We start from the raw sequence: 23,101 nt of genomic DNA on the forward strand, positions 1-23,101 counted from the left end.
CCTCATACAAATATTAATTTTATTTACAAATTTCCAAATTCTCAATCAAATCCAACTTTTCAGTTTAATGTGTAGCATTTATTCTTTAAAACAAATTAAACATTGTATTCTACTTTACATCTGCATTATGGAAACCATAGGTACATGCTAGCTGGGGCATTTCATGGAACCACTTTAGATCACTTTGTGTGTGTATATAACTAAGATATTCTATGAAGACTTTTTCTTCAAAATGTACCTGCCTCAGTGACAAACATTTCCATAACCACTTTCTAATGATAATTAGGAAGCTTTAAAAACCCAGTATTTTATACCAGGACACACTGTTCACATATATTTCAGAGTGTGTTATCGTATTCATATTGCAAAACTGCCTGCTCTATAAGCAACGCCACTGAAATCATACTAAAGATTACCCACAGATTTAGATATTATTCAATGTGAATAAAAATGGCCATCGATGACTTTTACTCAGGTATGTGTAACTATGGGCCAATCTGTACCTGAACTGGTACCAGTGTGATGTGATCTGTTCTGAAACTTGAAACCGCGTGGGTTTTTATAGTAAAATTGTTTACGACTGTATTGCACATAAGTTCCTCAAAAGCACAAATCTACATAACCGTGTCCTGAACTCAGAATTTACTACTAGTCTTGTGAATTAAATCCACCAGATGGTAAAACTGTTTATTTTTCTCATCCCTGTATCTGTAAATGAAGAGAAGAGGGAGACGACAGAAATATACACTTTTGAAGCCATTCAATTGTTGTTTTTTTTTTTCTGCATGTGATTTGTACTTCAGAGATGAGATTTTTAAAAAGTAAAATAAAAAGCCAGACATGGATTTATCTTTAAAAGTACCTCAAAAACATAACAAAAATTCAATTTAATTTTGATACATATTAAAACATTTTAGTCAGTTCTGCCCGACAGCATAACACGACAGAAATGCACAAGACTTTAAACATGCTTTAAAATGACATTCAACAAAGTATTTAAAATTTAATAAATAGCATACAATCACACACAAATACATTTCATACTGGATCTTTAAGCCTACTAAAAACAGACTGGCAAAGAATAAATAAAACAGTAGTTGACATTTTTGTTTTTAAAAATGTGTAGATTCTTGTTGTCAAGCCAGTAACCACATATTAACCTGCTTATCACAAAATTGGAAGTTGTGAGCTTTTTTCCACTAATCTGTTTTGCTCCAACATGAAGTATCATTAAAAAAAATACACAGAAAGGGATTTTTTTTTTTTAAACAACCAGTCTGCAACCAAGTAAACCAGTTTTTAAATACAATGAATAAATAGGGAATTAGTAAAGCAAATTCAATTGCAATAAAAATGCAACACCCCAAGAAAAGAGCCATGGAAATATATAGCCATTGCAATATTAGACAATAATAGTACTTAAAGTGATAGTGCTTGTGCACTAAGCTCATTTAGAGACCTTAATATGATTTTAGTGCAAATCCCTTGAGTCCAAACAAGCTTTATACCCTACAGTATTAGGGAAAGATCTATTACCAGTTGGAACTTACTCTGTAGTGTATTTGTACATATTGGATATTTTAAAAAACTAACACACAATAATATCTTCGGCCCTTTTTCACTTCAAATTGGAAAGACTAATGACTGGGGGCTTTACATACTATCTGGCTGTATCATATTAGATTGCCGTTTGGGAAAGTCAGTGCTATAAAAGCTTTTGCCGTCAGTTTATCTATTATATCTATCTAAAATTCATGAATCGTTGCATGTTGTTCTTCTGAAAGAAAAAGAATGCTCCTGGAGAAATCTTCTCCTCCCTTTAAATAAGTTCACATTAAAATGAAATCCAAGAATATTTAGACAAAATGTTGTATAAACTCAAAGTACATATTTTGCATTAACAATCCTTACCAGCATTTAGTATATTAAGTTACAAGTAAGTTGGCAATAATACAACAGAGTCAATTCCTAAAGGAAAACAATTCTGTACAAATTCACCTGTTAATATGGGGTTAAACAGGCAGCCAAATAAGTCGTGAGCAGCCACGTTTCTGTTCTGAACTACAGTACCAGGAATAGACTAAATTTGAAACTAACCGGGATAACTTCAGTTTAAAGAGTAATCTCAGGTTATACTGGATACACACACCGTGTATTCAGAGCCATTAAAACGTTCACTCTAATAGTTCCATAAAGTCATCCAGTATAAGAAATGTTTAATCAACCACACAGGCTAAAATAGTTTTAACATAATGTTGTCCTGGACTTTTTAAAACTAAAAACTAGTTTTAACTGTGAAGTACAAAACAATGACAGATATTGCTCCAACTTGTACGCAATCTTTCCTAAACAACCCGTACCTAGCAGAGTAATAATGCCTCATCGTCACTAGTTTCATTTTTCACTGTTGCTTCTAAGCAAGTGTCAGGTATCTGGGCAGTGTGTACGATGCCACAGCTCTCACAGGGGCCATCTCGGTTGCATGACCTCACACCATGATGTGTTGCACTGTAAGGCTGTCTAAGCCCCGGTTCTTGATCTGAGCTGAGATCAAGCAGAGGTCTTGAACAGTCATTCATGTCAAAGTCTGATGCTACATCAGAGACTGGAATTAACATTTCAACATCATCATCCTCTTCTCTTCCACTTACCCCATTATCAAGCTGTCTCAAAGGACTTTGGTTCTGATTCACTGAGCTCGATCTCCCTAACGTAAAGCGTACCCAGCGTAAGCCTTGAGTCATGCGACTTAGCGCACTAGTGAGCTGGTGGCGTGCAGGACTCGTGCCTGGGGGCTCTATGCTCGTCACTTCTCTTCCGCTATCTGTGTTACCACCACTGCCGCTCTGAGCAGAGGAACTCCCACATGCTCCCACTGTTGCTTCTATTGCTGTTGCAGGTGGGACTTTCTGAGGCAAGGTAGCAGCAATGCCGCCAACTGCTCCTGCTGTGTCTCTTCTCTCATTTTCTGTATCCGTATCATCAGATTCAACTGAAAATAGGCTTCTGTGAGTATTACTCCTTTCAGCTTCTCTACTAGTACTTTGGCTGGCAACATCATCTCCATCTGCTGAGACCAATGCCAGTGATCCTGAATGACGTGACCTTGCAAAATTAAAAATTCGATTCCAAATGTTACTTGATCTGCCAGCAATAGGAAGTCTGATGGAAGTAAATCCAAGTTGAGATCGCACTGCCAGTCTCAGGTTTTCCAGAACTGAAGCCTAAATGAAAAGACAAACAACAATGAAGTGTTCGACAGTATTCTGGCACTGATCCAACAAAAGAATGATGATGACAGCTATTGTGCCAAGCTATATATTATCAGCAAGGTCAAGGGTAAAGTCTTCAATATTGAGTCTTTACTATTAAAGATCTGGTGTGTGTAGCAAAAGGCTATTTGAAACAAAGCAGGTTTGAAAGATGCCTGGACTCTCTTGAGGAAAAAACACTAGGACCAGGGAAATAAAAAGGAGATATGTTCAGAAGAAAAAGGGGAATAAAAAAAGCAATGAAGTATATAAGGTTCATTTTTGCCCAAATCAAGGACCTCTAAAAAAAAAAAGTGAAAGATACACTGTAACTTTCATATGGAACGCTGATTACAGAAAAGTAGAACCTCAGATTCAGTGCAGAACTTACACCTCTTACACACAATCTCACAAGAAGGTAAGGTAATCACTGTAGCTTTCAGAGTACAATTCATTGTAATGTGCCTCAAAAAGTTTGGGATTTAAAGAAGAAATTTCCCAATAACTCCCTAAGATTTAACACAGGTGACTATTTGTTACTGTCTAACACAGGGTTCCTTAATGTAGAGATTAAATTAAATATCACCTCCAGAGATACTTGTAGCTAGCTCTTTCTTCCCTATTCATGCACAATTAGATAAATCCAGTTTCAAAATATTTTAAATGCTTCTGTTTATTTATGTTTTGTGTTTTAAATCACAAGTTTCCCAATTTTAGTAATAAATTTTCTAGTCAATCAGCTTCAGAACTTTTCAGCTTAAAATTTTCTGTAACTTTCAAACTGTAAGGTAAAATAATCATACTAACACCTTTGACTTGAGTCAACATCTTCACTCAAAATTAGACAGAATAGTGCCCCAGATAAGAATGTATTTCATACCTTTAAGTATGCATTTCAATCTGTTTTACAAACAATGAACTTCACTTATCTGACACTATAATCTTCAAATCCTTTTCATAGTCCTTTAGATGTCACAGGGTTCAGACAGAACTATCCAAATAATACTTTATGACCTATTTCTTCCCTTCCAGTGATTCATGGAATGATATTTCAATTCAAGCACACAAATATGAGAGCTGCTCCAAAAGTGATGCCTCCTATTTTATTATGTTGGCCCACATGGTATCAGACAAACATTGATGGTATGGCAGTAGAAGTTGAACCTTCCCAGCAATATTTGACTATATGTTGTTGTTGCAGTGTGACAGATGGCATCAGAAAGGCACTATGACAAAATAGTGCCTGACATGGAAGTGTGTATGAAGCAAAGGTGTAGGAAACTGAATTTCTCCATGCAGAAAAAATTGTACCTACTGACACTCACTGACACAATGAAGACCAACCTGGGGATGTAAGCACATGGAGGCTGTGGGTGGTGAGTTTCAGGAGTGCTGACAACAGTGTGAAAAATGAGCTATATTCCAGGTAGCTGTGCAGATTTTTATGGTCGTGGCATGCAGGTTCTAGTTCATTGCTGATGAGACTGCATAGCTAATGGCAGTGATTATGTTGAAAAATAGTGTTTTGTAGCTGAGAATGTGTGCTATTGTGCTCTTCGCAGTTATTCCATAGAACTAAATAGGAGGCATGACTTTTGGAACAAGCTACGTAGCTATGCTTAGAAACATTAATTTCAAAAGATACAGGAGGGAGTGCTACAAACTCCTAAAAAAATCCAGCTCTGAAAGCACAAAGCATTATTTATGACTCAGAACAACCAAGGCTTCCCTAGCTTAAGACTACTAAGTTGTGGTAAATCTTCAATAGGCATTTTCAGTTCCACACAGATTCATAACCTTAAGATATACTGCTGAAAAACAAAGAAAGCTGAACACATCCTGATCTAATGGCTGACTCCATCCCAACACTTAATCACATTAGAAATTTCATTCGACCTTTGTAAATCAGAGAATTCAATTTACAATGCCTCTTAAGTTTTTATTCTTACTGATATTCTCTCTTCTTAAGAACGAACTTCTTTAAACAATGCTGTTACATTTATTTAAATAGAGTAAAAATCTTAATGGAAACATCATTACTTTACAATGAATTTTTCGTTATTTTTGAAGGTAACAGCCTGTTCCCTACCAATGCTTATTTTTAAGCTGGTTTCCCAGTATAGCTACTTATGTTTTCAAGGCCACAAGTCTCCTCTGAAATACTGGTTTTCATACTGGGAATTTACTAACCTTCTTTCATCGTTCAAAACTATTCTACATGCATCGGTATTTTTATGGCGGATGAAACTATGGTAACATTGAAGGACTAAGAAACTACTATGTGTTGACATGTGTTATTATGAAAGACTACTACTCTACAAAATCACTTGTGATAAATTATAATCCCCAGTTTGTACCATCCACCCAAACAGTGGAGTAATAGCAAATGTGCTGTATGGTAATGCAATCTAGCTTTGAAGAAATTTTGAATAAAAATATTCAGATCATATAGATGGAGTAAGAAGAGAAATGTATGTGTAAAATGAAGATAAGAGTAGAAAAGCAAAGAGAATATGTCTTCATGAATGGGAATTCAGTAAAACTATGACACAGCTTCTCAAGATACCTACATCATGAAAAGAATTAATTACAAAATAGTACAATGTATAACTGTAATAGAAGACAAAAAAAGTCAGTCGTGATGCAAAAACAGAGGACAGGGTAAGGAGGCAAAAGATAATGATCATTCTCAGCCCAAAGCTGACAAAAGGCACATAGAACAGCACGTGGTTCACAAAGAACACAGTACATGATGAAGACATCGTAAGTGGTGTTTCTTCAGCTCTGTACCACCACCAGTAATCCCTGTAAGACTATTTGGTTTCAAACATTCTTCTACTTGTGAACACGAATGCATGAAAGAATACTTGAAATCTATGGCAAAGTGTAATGAAATCAGTTCCATTCAAAATGGAAAAAAATCCTCCATTTACGGTGTAGTAATGATTCTTACATGCTCACCAACATGAGCCAACAGTAAACTTTATTAAATGCAACACGTAACACAAAACCAACTCAAGTAGAGCATTATAGGAGTATTTACAACAGCCTATTTTAACCAAAAGCCAGTTTTTTAAAAAAATATATATTAAAGGAGAGAGTTGTTTCAATAGAAATTTAGAAATGCCTGCAAAGTAAACCATGTGGTGCTGCCGTACTATGATTTTGTCCAATAGCTAATCTTTAATAGAACAGTATCAGTGTGAAAGCAAAAAAAAAGGAAATATGAAACAAAACAAAAGCACATGGAAGTTAAAACAGTGTGATTTTTGTGTTGTTAAATTTTAATGAGTCTGCCTGCTTTTTGAAATCGTACCTGGTTTGGTGAACAGACTGGAAAGTCTTCAACTGGTGGAATTAAACCCTGGGCAATTAACTGTCCATAAGATGGAGGAGCTTCTCTTCTTAACAGTTCAGCCTCAACCCTTGACAAATGAGTTTCAAATGATCTTTCAAAGAGAAAAGAAATTTCTTAATACATAAGACTGTGATGAATATTTAATAGTAAAACTACATCTGCCTGTTATAATCCAAAATAATAACCTTCAGAAGATGTAGTTTTATTATTTCTTATTAGTTTAATTGAGCCTTAATTGACAAAATGTCTATTTAATTTGTTCAAAATACAGCAAGTCCTTGCAGTCATTCCTATGGGCCTGTCCAGCTCATAAAAGAACAAAACTGTGCAACAATAAATTCCTCAAAAGCTTTGGTTAAATATAACAGGCACCATGCTTACATTACTATACATTACTTTAAAAAAAATTGAGGAGTGCATAATTCTGGCATGACAGAATCTACAATAAAAGAAACATGCTGTTAAACACAAACTGAAACATTAATTTGATTCCAGAAATGCAGCTTCTCTATACTTCCCTTTGGGTAACATCATCTGAAAGCTTAACAGTTAAGTAATCATTCATAAGAATATTTCTGTCCCCTTTCAACTAACCTCTTACAGTCAAAGAGAACAATACCTTTAACAATAACTGTACGTCAAGAAAAATATTTCAAGTATAACAATAAACGATAGAAAATAATTTAAAAATCTAAGTACTTGAGTCCAGCTGTTCTACTCACCTTCTCTCAAACATCCTGAGTGAATACAATTTACAGGTACATCCCAGTGCAATGACAAGCAGCAGTCCGCAAATAAGGCTCCCAATGACAGCTGCAGTTATTACTCTAGTAGGCACAATGACTGGGCAATTTTCTTCATCACTGCCATCACCACAGTCATCTTGAGAATCGCAAACCCAGCTCTCAAAAACACAGCGATTATTTTTACAATGAAAATTTCCTGGCTGACAGAAAAAACAATTTTTTTCATCTGAACCGTTAGGGCAATGATTCTGGTAGTTGCAGCGATCTGAACGAGGGTAGCAAACACCATTTCGAGAACATGGAAACTCGTCTCTTTGGCACATGGTGCAGTTGGTTTCATCCCTTCCATTTGGACAGTGCCAGTAGCCATCGCAGCGTTGTTGCTCTGTGTAGCAACCCCAATTTCCACCACAAGGAATTTCCCAGGGCAAACAGAAGCCATCTACTTGATAGGTGGCATTGAAACCTCTTGCAGCATTCACTTTGTCAGCACAAAAATGCACTCTTATTTGTCCTGAAGATGAAACAACTGTGAGGGGAGCATGGGAGTCAAATGCTGTTAGCACACGCAACAGCTTCCGTGGATTCTCCTCTAACCCATCATATATTTTGACATAGTCTCCAAAACCCGTACCATCAAGTTTAAAATCAGTGAATCGCAAAATTACTTTGCGATGATCACCAGTGTCTATCAGCCAGGTGCAGTTGCTTCCAGGTGGATAGAAGTCAGGATAATTGGGAGAACTGAAAGTACCATAAAAATATTTCAACCACTGCCCACATGTTGGCACTTCACAGTCTATTTCATCTCCAAGGTCAAGACAATCGATGTTACCATCACATTTTAAAGATTCTGGAAGGCAAGTGTAAAGCTTGGTGAAGCGAGAAAGACACTGGAACTGATTGCTAGCACAAGGTTGAAAGGAAGAAACTGTTGGAGGATTAGCTTTGGCACAGATTTCTTCATCAGAGTTGTCTCCGCATTCATCCATATTATTACACTTCCAAGATTCTGGAATACACTTCCCATTAGCGCAATGAAACTGGTCACAATCACAATTTGGTTCATCAGATTTTCCTGGGGCAAAGAAAGAATAAGTTATAGAAGTATTCTCTTTAGTACTTTCTATTACTTTATGGTTACATCAGGTATTTCGGAATAGCAAAACAACTACTTTAAATCTCCGTAAATCATTACAATTTTCAATATGCTTTAGGATAAAACATCTTTTAAGTCTGAGTTCAATCAGCATGAGCCTCATTTTTAGCTACTTTCACAGTCAAATAGCTTTAACCTGTACAGGAAAACAATGCTCTTTTATACTGACTGAAAAACTTGGCTTCTACAACAGGAAAGAAAAAGTTAGGAAAAGATTGTTTCCTCCTTCACTCCGAATACAGAAACATTTTGTCCTGCAGTATCAATTGCCTTGTAACCTTCCCTGTAAAAGCAGTTAGTCCTCTCTCCTGTTTTCAAGGTTCCTACTTTGTACCTTGCACAAAGACATCTCTTGCCATAGGTCGTAACAGTTGAAGGATCACCTATTATCACCACCCTATCTCTCCTGTTACTCTCTTCCCTTTCTTGCCTCTCTTTCAGCAATGTGCCTAAGCACAAAACTATACTTTAAAAGTTAAGGATGCAAGTAATGGTACAACAAACATGCTTCAAAAAAAAAATTCAAAAAAAAAGTCAAGGGACACCTTGATTTATGAAAATATGGTATACTGGCCACTACCAGACTTAGAAACAAGATTTTTTTCTTCAGGAGTCATTTATGAAGACTCCATCCATATTTGAACACTCAAGCATACCTCAATTTATTTTAGCTTTGTAACAACTTACCTGAGTGAAATATCCCTAAATCATTTAAAATCACTTCAGCATCTAAAAATTACTGTACAGTCTGTAAAACTGGCTGAAACACAAACTGCCATTGTCAATCTTCCACAAAAACATCTAAAAAACATCTGCCATGCAGATGGCTCTACAAAGCAGTAAGTCAAGAAGTGATTTGGACAAATACATTCTAAATCTAAATAACAGTACTCTTATGTTTTTTAAAAAAAGAATCAGGAAAGGGAGCGTTACAAACTTAATGTAAAGCAGACTTCCCTAGGAGAAGCAGGTTCCACGTTGCTTTACCACAAAACAGTTCATATTGGAAGAGATTTCTGGGTATCACCTGCCTGTAACAAGGTTCACAGAAGTTTGATTGGGTGGTTCAGGGCCTTGTCCAATCAAGTATTTTCAAAGTTTTAATGCTGAACCATACAAAATGATAAGAATCCTCATATCTAGTTCTGATTTTCCTTGCTGCAACTAATATGCTCTGATAGCTAAAGTCACATCACATCTCTGTTCTTTTTTCACTATTTCAGTATCTTGGAAAACACTAAAAACAAATATGCTATCCTGAAAGTCAATTAAAAAAAAAAACATGCAACATCAGCATCCAAAAGATCTCACAAGTGCTAAGGGTTTTTAAAATAAAGAATATGGGAAAAAATGGAATGAATAAGATGACAAGTTGTTATGACCACTACTCAGGAGTGTTCAAGTTAACAACAAATTAACTGATAATATGAGAGAAGAGTAAAAGCAAAATACGCGCTGCCAGTGATTAAGTATTTTAAAACGCTTAACTCATTAAAACACAGTAACAGATCTACTCTAAATGATGAGGAGTTGGACTCATTGTGATCTCTCGAAGTTTTTTCCAACCCCTGCAATTCTGTGATATGACCATCTTGCCCTGACTCAAGCACACACAATATACACAGTATTAACACGAGAAATACTTAGGATGAACTTGGGTTGTGAATTTGAAACTTGCACATGTGAATTCCTAGATTCATCCTAACAGTTCTATGACTGGGGGGCATAGGTGAAAGGAGTTACAGTATCACATGCTTAAGAATTGGTGAACTTAGCACTGATTAGCACTAACTCACTGCTGAAGAACCTAGAAAAACATTGAGTAGAAAGATAAAATATGGAAATGTAAATATTCATGGCAATACTGTAGTAATGAAACAGGAGACAAATTCAACCAAAGCTCTTCTTTCTATAGGCTTTCAAACTTCCCAGAAAAGAACTGCCTACTTGACTGATTTAGCATTTTTAATCAATGATCCTAAAGTCATTCCATCAAAAAAGCATTCATATGAATTAAATACTAAGTATTAATACTTAATACAAAAATAGTATTAATACTTCATACAAAACCCAAGGCAGTCTGTATCCCATCAGGTTAAGGAATAAAATTGCAAGGCTAGAAGCAAGAACGCAAAGGCAAATCTTGCTCAAAACTGCAAAGGAAAATCGTCTTTGTCTGCTCCACTGCCAAGGTGCCTCTCTACAAGAAGGCCTTAGATGTGGAAGGCTCATCCGTGGGTGATAACAGGCCACACAGACAACATAAATTAACAAAATTAAACCAGGAAAAGCATTTACCCAACATTAAGACTACATTGTTGAAGAAGAAATGGGTATTAGTTGTAGGTGATTCCTCCTTACAGGGAACTGAAAGTCCGTCATCATCCTATGATGATGAGGCAGTAGTTGTGGGGGCAACAGGAGAAGGCAATGGGGAAAATCAACAGAAATGCTTAAAAGGAATTACATCTTTTAAGGAAGTGACAAGACCAGCTGCCCAGCTGAAGTGCCTCTGCACAAATGCAAACAGCTCGGAAAGCAAAATAGGAGGAGCTGGAAACCACTGTGCTACTAGAAAACCACAATACAGTTGCCATATCTAAAACCTTGTGAGATGATTCCTATGACTAGAGTTTGGTAATCGATGGCTACAAGCTGTTCAGAAAGGATAGGTAAGGAAGGAAGGGTGGAGGTGTTGCTATCTACCTCAGGAAAGGAACAGAACATGAATAGTTGGCCTTACAAAATTGTCACGAGCAAGTTGAAAGTCTATGGGTGGACAGTTAGAGTCTGAGGCAGCAAAGGGAATGTTGTGATCAATGTCTACAACATGCCACCAGATCAGTCAGAGCCTGTCTATGAGGCCTTCCACCTGCAGCTGCAGGAGGTATCACAATCACAAGCGCTTATTCTGCTGGGGGACTTCAACCACCCAGATATCTGCTGGAGAAGTAGCATGGTGAGCTGTAGGCAATCCAGCAGGACTAATGGACAAAGAAAGAGCCCCCTGATGTCATCTATCTGGACTTCAGTAGGGCCTTTGACATGGTACCCCACAACATCATTCTCTCCAAAATGGAAAGGTATGATCTGATGGGTGACTGTTTAATGGATGAAGAAATGGATGCAGGATCAAGTCCAGAGAATTCTAATCAATGACTCGATGTCTGGATGGATATCAGTGACAAGGGGTGTCCTCCAGGGGTCAGTGCTGGGACCAATGCTCTTTAATATCTTTATCAGTGACATAGACAGTGGTCAAGTGCACTTGAGCCTCAAGTGCAGGCCAAGTGCACCCTCAGCAAGTTTGCTGACAACATCAAGCTGTGGGGTGCAGTCGACACATCTGAGGGATGGGATATGCTGTCCAGAGAGCTAGACAGGCTTGAGCAGTGGGCCCAGGTGAACCTCATGAGGTTCAACAAATCCAAATACAAGGTCTTGCACCTGGCTCATGGCAATCCCACTATCAATTCAAACAGGGCGATGAAAGGATGAGCGCAGCCCTGCTGAAAAGGATCTGAGGGTACTGGCGGATGGCAGGCTGGACATGAGCCAGCAATGTGCCCTTGCAGCCCAGAAAAATCAACTGTATCCTGGGCTGCATAAAAGAAGTGCAGCTAGCAGCGAGAGGAAGGTGATCCTGCCCATTTACTCTGCGCAGGTGAGATGTCACCTGGAGTACTGTGTCCAGATGTGGAGTCCTCTGTACAGGAAATATATGGACCCACTGGAGCTTGTCCAGAGGAGGGCTACAAAAATGACCGAGAATATGGAATGCCTTCCCTATGAAGACATGTTGAGAGAGCTGGGGCAGTTCAGCCTGGGGAAGGGAAAGCTCAGAGGAGATCTGATAGCAGCCTTTCAGTATCTAAAGAGGGGTTATAAGAAAGGAGACAGACTCTTTAGCAGTGTCTCGTGACAGAACAAGGGGAAGTGGTTTAAAACTAAAGGAGGGGATATTCAGATTGGTTATAAGAAAAAAGTTTTCCGTTATAAGGATAGCAAAGCACTGGAACACACTGCCCAGACAGTAGTGGATGCCCTCTCGCAATGCTATTCACTGCATGAACACTAGTGAGGAAAAATCAAAAACCTAAGTGTACATCAAAACCTTGGTTAGCACTGCCAGAGTCTTCATACTGGAAATGAGAAACAAACAGAAGATTATTCATCTCTGAAACATAATACTACCATCTCAAATATGAAATATTTCTCAAGTATCTTATCAACCATATAGACCAAGATCAAACTACAGTTTCATATGGCATTTTTAAAAACACATACACTTTCAAAAAGACCTTCAGAAACATTAGAGATTAAACATCTCTATTGAGGTGTTGAGTAATACTGAATGATGCTAGCAAGAAAAAAAATCAAGTAACTTAACAAAAGAAAAAGCATAGTGTAGAAAAAGATAAGAAAGGATTTTCAAGTACTCTACTAAGCTTGTGGCCTGCCTCCCCACCCAATCCCCACCCATATCCAAAATATTCCTCTTTTCAAAGCCCCCTCCATGGCAGGCATATTGCCTTTTCTCTGAGCCACTGAGTACTGGAGATAAGCAGAGCAGAAGCCAATGTCTCCCATGGAATCACAGCATGTCTGTGGGCAGGGAGCAGTTAGTGAAGGATTACTCATTAGGCAGTAACTTTTTCTTTCTGTCATGTTTTTTCAGGAGATTGTAAGCAAAACTCAGGTGGAACATTGCCCTGAGAACTGAGCCAGCATCAAAGACATGCCTGCACTACTCCCAAAACTACAAAAAGCTGAAGCATAGAGGGTACTTTATCACAGGCTCTGGGTGACAGAGAAGGATAGGCCCTCCTGGAAACTTGAAGATTTGTGAAGGAGCTCTGACAGGGCAAAGAAAACCATTAGAAAACCTGCAGAATACAAAACTGGGAAAAACCTGGGTTACACTAGGACACAAGCACCTTTGTTGAAGCTTGGTGGAATACTCTTGAACTTGAACAGCAATGGATAGGTATAAGAGTATGAATTGTTCTACATGGGAGAGGAATTGAATGTATGTATGCAGAGATTTGAAGCAGTCAGAAAATGAAGTATAAACATGCATGAGCAAGAGAACATAAAAGCATTAAAAAAACAAAGAAGAATCTAATCCAGTTTTTTTAATCAGGAGGACTTGGAACACCATGATCATGCTATTAAGTAAAATCCTACTTCCCCCTAAGGTCAGAAGAAAGGCTTGAAATAGTCTTAACCCATGACTGGCTTCTCACTTTCTCTATGGGCAACAGTTATCACAGAAAAAATTTCTCTCTGAACACTCTCAAACTACTACCATTGTTAAGTAGACTATCTGAACTTGAATTATCCAAGAAAAAGTCATGCATGCAAAACCACAGCTGTACTTGGTTAAAGTAGTCTATCATATGAATAGGATTTTATTGTTCTTAAAGAGAGTATACTTTCTAAAGATGGGGAAAATATGATAAAACTTCCATCAAGAAATTATTAAAAAAAAAAAACAACAAACCAAATAACCACACAATTTCTTCCCTCTCTTGACATGCTACTCAGAAGTCTAGTCAAAGATTTAACAAACTACTTTTATTCTAATGAAAAAATTCAAAATGTAAGCTGTGTTAAAAAATAACAACCAAGACCTCTTCCAGTTGTCTAGTATTAATTGATTTATTTCTCCAAAATCATTCATTCTGCTTATTATTGTGAATGTTGTAATTCTTTGAATTCTTTGAATATTCGAAGCATTCAAAGCTACGTATGGGATTAAAATACTTTTCAAAATATGAATTTTTCCTGATTTCAATAACCCTGAACTCTCTCTACAAAATGCATATACTATATTCTACTATAAGGAAATAGTTCTTATTTCAGAAAAAAAAAAATGAAACCGTGAAATTGTATTAGGTATCATTTGAAACATACCAGCAAAATAGGCTAATCTGAAGCCTTTTCTGGAGATGCTGTCATCTGAATGAAATCTGATCCAAACATGATCCTGTGAAGAGATGTATGGTGAAGGAATGGAGGAACCACATGCTCTATAGCCTTCAATATTCTTGTAGCTTCCAATTGTTAACCAATCTGAGCTGCATCGGCGTGATCCCTGAACATCAAAATCTTGAAAGCTGAAGGAAAAGAGAGGTCAAAATCACCACTGAAGTGGATATTACACAACCAAAATAATGAATTACTAGATATAAGAATGGAAATAAGATGAAAGCACTTTTCTGATCTGAAATAAAAAGAATGGCTTTTGACCCCAGTAAGAATACAATTCAACCTTGAAGGCTATGGAGGACTGCAAGAATCCATTCTGTCAATCTCTGCATTCCATCCACTACCGATAAAGCTGTTTCACTAACACAATGAATAAATAAATATTTCATTTTAACACAAGATTTTAAATAATTATCTTCTTGAAACTGTATTTTTGAGTCTCATTTGATGATATTAGTGTATTACTAAATGATTTTATATAAACTCAATTTCAGCAGAACTTTAGCTAATGCTACACTTTTCCAATGACATGACTTGACATTGCAAGTCCAGTTAAACTGTTCAAAGCTATACTTTAAGATAAGAGTTGCCCTTAGTTGCACTACTTAGTTACCCAATGGGTATGTCATGGAAGATATTACCCGAGCTTTGACTACTGCTATATAAAGACATGCTGCCATGGTAATGAAGTGCGAAGGGGAGATAGCCCAGGCAAAGCAGGTCAGCACAGACAACAGAGCAGTAAACCACAAATGTAATGTGAAATGTATGCTAGGAAGATGAGCGGAAGAAAACAATGTGGGAGAAAAAAAGAAGTTTTATTAAAAATAAATGAAAAATTTTAAAAAGCATTCTAATAGATGAACAGTTCTATGTACTTTGCATTGTGTTTACACGAGTTAAGTTTTTAGTAGGAAGACTCTGAATTAAAAAGGAGTACTATAAAGGAGTAACTGAAGGAATAACTGATGTTAAAGTAGATACTTCATAATGAAGAGCTGTTTCCTAGGTCGGCTGGTCTGTACTAGAAACTGAAGTATGTCTGCAGTTAATGCAGCTTCATAATTGGGAGTATGGATTGCCTATGAAGCAGTATTAGTTTGTACATTATTGGCAAAAGAAGCCCCGATTTCTCTCATGGCAGTAAGGGGAATGAACAACTTTCTTCTTCTTTCCAAATGTTACAATGTACCTAAAACCATGAGGGAAGTCAGCATTTCCAAAAAACCACAGCTACCTTAATTGCTTTACTATTTATTTCCTGTCACTTTTAGCACAGCATGAGACTTCACAGTAATGAAGCATCAGAGAATTTCCTATATACTTTTTGAATGCAAGACTCTCATATTTCAGAGAAATTAAAAAGAGATCAAATAAACGAGCATCTACAAAGTTATTCTAGTCTCTACAGTTCTGAAAGTATACTTGGGATGGAGGGAATGGGCATGGAAATGATCCACTTCAGCTTTACAACATACGATTTAATACTGACACCATTACAATATATCACATAATATATATTAGCATTTTGTTTATAACCTCCTAACCTTATTAAAATCTCTTATTAGAAAGTTAAGACAAAAAAAAAAATCTAAAAAGCCAGCATGACACTCTCATTAACTTACACAAATTTAGGAAAGTATTTTTAGAAACGCTTGTATTTGTTTACTTTTCTTGTATTTGTTACTATTCTTCAGAAGGTTAGCTCTTGCTTCTGCACTACTGAATGGAAATGGATGCTGTTTCCATTAGCTAATATTTCTTACTATTCTCAGCAGAACTTGTGTATTGTCCTAGTTTGAAAGGAAAATATATTTTTTTCATATACATAGAAACACAAAGTTCAGACAACAGATGCTACATGGCTGTGTAAGTGTAAATTAAGTAAAATGAAAGGTAAAAAAAAAAAGACAAATCACAAGTCTCACATTTACAAGAAGGATAAAGGAAATTAGTGCATACAATTGGCAGTTAAAATGTCTACTCAGTACATCAGTCCACGTGGTTAATAACAGGACCACTGTTACCTTATGGTAATGATCTCCCCTGGGTTTGCATGGATGTACCAACTACAGTTGATTCGGGCAGGATACTCAGAGGGCCACCCTGGACTTGTGATTGTCCCACTCGGTGATCGAATTTGTTCCGGAATATCTCCACAAGCTGAAAAATACATATATTGAAAACATACAGAAAATAATTAGATCGATTTTTTCCAAATGCTTTTTAATAATATAATTGATCATCAGTACTTATCACAAAAAAAAAAATAAAAATCACACAATCAGATGAGATACTAATAAAAACCAAATGTCTACAGTAGCTTATAGTGGACGCAGGGCATAATATGTCAGCTGGAAGATGATTTCCACTGTTTTAATTGCAGAAGTTTATAGTAACATCAGTTAGCATACCACATTTTAAAAAACCCCACAAACTAATATAAACTGAATTTGACATCTTTATCCAGTAAAATACTGTTTCCCAAATTTAACTTTTAGCTGTCAAAGAGATTCCATTCAATTTAACTATAAATTTATGCCTTATACAGACACATTAGAAAGCTAGAAGTAAATTAAAGCACAATAATCGAGTAGTTGAAAATTCTTGTACTGGGTAGAAAGGCAGTGTCTGGCCACTGTTTAAATACCCCCTTCCAGCCCTAGCATGGAGATGATCTTCATGCAAATGGTTCCCAGAGCTTGGAAGGCAAAACACTTATTGCAGCATACTTCATCTATAAACATTGGAAGTCAGTTTTACAAGAGATTATTTTTAAGAAGAACTTGCAAACCTACCTTTTTCATTATGGACTGGGAAGCTTATAAGACAAATTATATGCTATCACAATAACCAAACAATTTGTATTCTTACTTATTTTATAATTATAGGAGCAGTTTTCTGCAGTGGCTTTAATTCAGCTGCCTGCCACTGAAGTATGCTGAAAAGAAAAAAATCTCAAAATGCAGACAAATAGCTGTATTTGAACAGCTCACTATTCAGAAGCTTCTTTTATTTTAATTTCCAGGAGACCCTATAGGTGGTGCTCGAACACCACGATATTTTGGAACATTACTCTTGCATGAGCAATCTGGATACACAGCTTGCATATCTTTAAACAATAAATGAAAGGACTGGCAAGAAAAATACAATACAAGTTGAAATAAAAAATCATTTTTGATAGGTATGAGAGTAAAACACACACAAAGAAGTTAAGCGTGTGTAAAACATTTTGTACCAAGCTCACAGATGCTGGTAAGCAATTCCACATGCTACTTGGCTGCTACTGAAATAGAGATCAGCTTAAAATACATAACCTTCAGGTGATGTATGCTATTTGAACATTGATTTTGGATATTTACAAACTGACATACTTGATTTTGTCTGAGAACCTCTGAGGAAGCTTTTAAATTTGCCTGACAACAAACTGCAATAGGCAACCTCATCCTAATGACTCAAAACAATCGATTCAGCAAATGTTCACTCTGATTTAAAAAATTCACCTCCAAAGACTTTAAATATATATGTATGTATAGCCTGTATCTGTTGAACAGAAAGCTCCAAATGCAGCTAGCAACTGTAAATTAACATGCAATTAACTCTGCAAACTTCCAATGTTGGCTCTTTGACAGCTGTAATTTCTCAAACCAGTCCCTGCAGTAGTACCAGCAGCAACTTTTACTTGTTGAGCAACTTTGGAAGAAATTCCACAAGGAAAACACCTGTATAATCAGCTTGGTATTTTCAGAACACTGAAAATTTGCATTTTACTAGTAGTCAAGATTCTTTTGTTCATGACTCCTCCCTTTTTTTTCATTTGGGAGAGCTGGAGGAGGGGGAAAGGAGGAGCTGCAGTACCAGCTGTCTCACTTTCTCCCTATGTTTTCTATACCTTCACTTACAACTTCAGTCTCTTTGTTTCCACCAAAGCTGACACTAAGGAGCTAGGGACAAAATATGACTGAAGGTTATCTACATGATCCCAGTGTACCTGCATACTTGTCTCAGTACATAAATGCATATCCTTTTTCTTCCAAATAATGAGACAAAAGAAACCTCTCATTTGTTCAAAAAATTTTAAAAAGTTAAGATTGTGTGGAAGCTACAATTCAGGAGTGCTGTCTTTTTGAGAGAGTAATTTCTCAGAATGATTTTAAAAATCAAGTGCAACCTTCTGAAATAAAACAGTTGTAAAGGGCACCTGCTTTATTAAGGTAATATCAAGCCTTTATAATAACTTCTATTCCTTTGCCTAACTAGGATATTTCTTCTAAAGCTCTTGACAAATAGATGATCTATCATATTTTATTCATCTGTTTGTAAACCTAAAGAATACAAGGCACACCCAGGTATCCATGGAACCAAAACACAATTCAGTTGACAGCATATGAAGTTAAACATTTTCTCACTAAACTGAGGAGATTTTGCACTTGTAATTTCAATTGCCAGTGACCTTAGGTATTTGGAAACTACTGGAAAACAGAGTAGCTTTGGATTCATATACAAAAAAAAAAAAAGCACTTAAAATACTTAAAAAAGAACAAAAACAGAATGTTAATCAGAATCAGGAAAAAGGAAATGAAGATGTAACAAAGACAGAAACCCAAATTAAACTGTGAAGATTTGTACTGAAGATGAAAAGCAGCACAAGTCCAAGATGTCCTCAGCTTTCCTCATGCAGGTGGCTACCAGACTTAAGAGGTGAGACCAACTCTTCCTGCACACTACGTTTGTGTGGGTATTGTCTCTGCCTGCAATCCTCTTTGTTCCCCCTACATCACTGTATTTTTGCTGCGGTTCTGCTCATGTGCATCCTGTTTCACATTTTCTTTTTTATTTTATTGACAATATGCAATTCTGTTTGTTACTCTGTCTGTTCAGTAGATTGCAGTAATTTTATTACGACTGGATGTTTCACATGCTAAAGTGCAAAAAATACTGCTGAGAAGATAAGCTGTGCATGTGGTTTTCTGCTGCATGTAGATTTTCTGGTAGATTTTAAAAACAATCAATTTCACAAAAGGTTTCCTTACTCCCTCCTTCCTGAAATTTGTCCACTGCCCCACATTACAGAACGTGACTGCAAGTTACGTATGGTTGTTGGCTGGTAAATGAGAGTCAATGAGATTTTCATGGTGCAAAATTCCAATCTCAAATTCTAACAAGAAAATAATTAAGAAAGTTATTCAAAAATTCTGTAGTAAGATCTAGAGAGGTAAAGTACCTGTAGGAACAGTGAACAACACGTCAAAGAAAAAAAGTCACTTCAGAAAAGCAGGGAGAGGGAGATTAGGGATTTATCTTCACAGTAATGCCAGGAGATTAGTTGAAAAGATAAAAGAATTAGCTTTCAATGTGAACCACAAGATGATAAGGCATGCATTATATTGGACATGGTAAGGACATGAATGCAGCTGGATAAGTGATCTGAAGGTGTTTAAAACAGCTTAGAGTAAAAAGGGAATAATGTTATGATAAAGTCTAAACCATGAATAGGGAGGATAATTATTGCATTTGTAACTCTCAGGAGCCATTGAAAGTCTTATTTGGAGAACTACAGGGGAAGAAGGCATAGGAATCCTTGCCTCAAGGTAAGGCTGAAAAACCTTTAATTTAGAATGCCCTTTGCAACCCAGGGACCTAACAGAAGAAGTAAAATCACTACATATTTTTTTTATTTATTGTTGTGAAGAAGTTTTTTCTCCAATACAGAAAACCTTTCAAATGGAGGTAAAAGGAATACAATTTTGCAGTTATGACAATTATGGTGCTACACACTCCAAAGTCAAACCTGAAAATATTTCTCAACTTTTCAGATTTTAAAGACATTAACACTTGTTCAGTAGTAATAGCTTATACACAAGAGACAACATACCATTATTGCTGTTGGTAGAAGAAGCATGCCCATATATTAGAGGTGTACCTACAACTTGGCAGATATAATATACAGCAGAAGCATAAATACTGAAGATCACAGTAGTCTCTGCTATTAAAACATAATTTAGTGAGGTAGGTCATGTAGTTTTAGAGCAGCAGCATGACAGGAAATCTACCATCAAGACAATAATTTCATTTTAAACTCCTTCCCAGTAGCAACTGTCCACAAAAATCTCCTGCTTGGTTTCAAAATCAAGTTAAAGTTGGATTTCAAAAAGATTAAAGGCCAGCTGTCTTTGATTCTATTTTACAGAAACCCTTTGCTTAAAATTGATTTGATAAATGTAAAGCTGACCAAGTATGCCTGATGAAATATATACTCTCCAAGTTCAAACACCTTTGGGAAACCCAAATTGTTTCAAAGGAACCCAAAAAATCATGCGAGTCCATCCTCTTTCATTCCTGGCCTATGCACTGAAGTTGTAAGATGTGTATCACATGTGTATGCACATGACCATAAGGAAAATGCCACTGTGTCTGTTAATGTGTTTTCTTCATGTTTTCATTAACAGAACCCCCTATGTTATCTCACATTTTTTCAAGTTACTCTTAATTTATCTATCTTAATGTACAGTATAGTTTTCTAGCTGGGGAAAAAATATATTTTTTAGAATACAGCACTGTCAGAACTATTTCTTAAAATAAAAATTATATATATATATTTGTTATATAATAATATATATAAAATAACATTATTTTATAATATATATAAAATATATAATTATAAATATAAAATAATAAAATAAAAAAATTCTTGTTTTACTTTAAATGAAATCTCTCACTGGATCTTTCTTCTGAGGAGGTAAAGTCCCCTCTACCAGTTGTTGTTATCTCACATTGAGATGTGAGGTGCTGTCCTTTTCTTGGCACAGCCAGTTTGTGCCTGCTGGCCAAAGGACTGAAAGCAGTCAAAAAATCATTCACTTCTTGCCCAGCAGATGCTTTTCTGCTTGTACTGTGACTTGTGACATGCCTGCTGCAGTAAATAAAAGGGTGAAGCATTGTTAAAACCTATGCAGCTTTCAGGATATCTCATACAATACAGCAGCAATTGCTCCAACAGCAGCAAGTGCCTGTGCTGTTACTTAAGTGTACCATAAACTACACACAATACTCGGTGCGTTATTATTGTTGAAAAAACAACATTCTAGATGACGCAGCACCAGAAAGGATAGCAAAGATCTCCTGTAATTAGCCTTTTGACAGTCTTTGTGTGGCAAACAATGGAAGGTGAAAAGAAGGTTGCATGGTGTAACAGAGACCATTTGCTGACAGCACATTTATCTAAAAATTGAACTGTGTACACAAACACTAATGTAATGCTTGAACCCACACTGCAAGAATACTTGCAGCACAGTGTGCAGGCTGCAGTCAAAAAGGAATTAGCATTTTGACTTTAAGAGAAAAGTGTCAAAATCACTTTGATTTCCATGGTTTAACAGCAGCTCTCTATAAACATAATCAGGCTTCTATTCTTCTACCCATATTCTGAATGTCTGTATCACAGAAATGTAAAGTGTGACCAGCAGCTCTGCTGACACTGAAGAACAAAGCACATACACTGCTATCAACTACTGCCTTACTGGACGTATGCTCACACCACCAACACCTAACAGGGGCAGCTGTAGCTGCTGCCCTGAGGCGGCCCAGGACAGAGCAACTGGAAGAGAACGAAGCAACATTTGCTGCTATTTTGCCCCATACTTTCCCAACATCTCAGTTTCTCAGTTTCATGAGTCCTAAAATTCTTTCTTTTCTTGTATGAAATAAACTGTGCACTCAAGTGTACTGTAGTTTCAGTTACAGGCTTCAATCTAATCAGGTGAAACGCATAGCTCCTGGATTTATATTATTTGATAGTAGCAGTGTTCAAAATTACATTTCAATAAATTTCATTTCACAAAAAAAAAAACTTTACTGTGGAAAGAAAATATCAATTCAACTTAAACCAACTTTTCTCTTAGTTCAATGTTTGTATGGAAAAATAATTAAGCAGTCCACTAAGAAAGGCATAATCTGTTCATGAGCATGCAGGTATCAATTTTATCTTATGAGAATTTTTCCATGTTCCAGTTGCTTCATTCCTTATTACATGCTGCAAAAGGCAGTAATAATTTTTATAGCCAAATATCTCTTCATAAGATACCAGGTGGCTTTCAATATTTACTATTTAAGTCATGCATGAAATTTAAACATTACAAAAAATGACTTACCCGTTGACACTCCTGAAATATGCACATTTTCAGAATGTTCTGCAAGAGCACCATTTCCTAAAATTAAACATAATGAATAAGCTAATTTCCAAGATAAAATTTGTAAAAATTCTTCAGATATCCTTTTACAGAAGAGAAAGAACAAAACCAAAGTATTTTAATTAATATTAAGTGTTACAGGGCCCAGGCTCGTTTTATGATAGAAGTTAGAGAAAAACTAGAGGAAAAAGTTATTATACAACAGAAATAAAAACAACCACCATTAATGAATTAAGAAAAATCACATACAATAGAAAGTTAAGAAAATGAGGATAGTAGCAAAATTCTGAGAAACTTCAGATATTTTAGATGGAAGATTTAGAATTATTCTCCATCAACTGTTATGTTGTTTCCAGGAAACTGTTATGTTGTTTCAATTTCAATACACCTTCCCCATCTCCTCCTGG

General features: G+C 36.3%; 1 protein-coding gene across 1 annotated transcript; it reads right to left on the reverse strand.

Annotated features, from left to right (window-relative positions):
- LRP12 (LDL receptor related protein 12) lies at nt 1-22,809 on the reverse strand (the record flags this gene model as incomplete). Its single annotated transcript, XM_010709222.2, has 6 exons — nt 1-3,224; nt 6,568-6,700; nt 7,332-8,433; nt 14,431-14,633; nt 16,533-16,668; nt 22,656-22,809. Coding segments are annotated over 6 exons (2,592 nt in total), but the record flags the coding sequence as incomplete, so codon positions are not given.
- Nucleotides 22,810-23,101: the final 292 nt, after the last annotated feature.

This window comes from Meleagris gallopavo, chromosome 3, assembly GCF_000146605.3.
Source record: "Meleagris gallopavo isolate NT-WF06-2002-E0010 breed Aviagen turkey brand Nicholas breeding stock chromosome 3, Turkey_5.1, whole genome shotgun sequence".
Taxonomy (NCBI): Eukaryota; Metazoa; Chordata; class Aves; order Galliformes; family Phasianidae; genus Meleagris; species Meleagris gallopavo.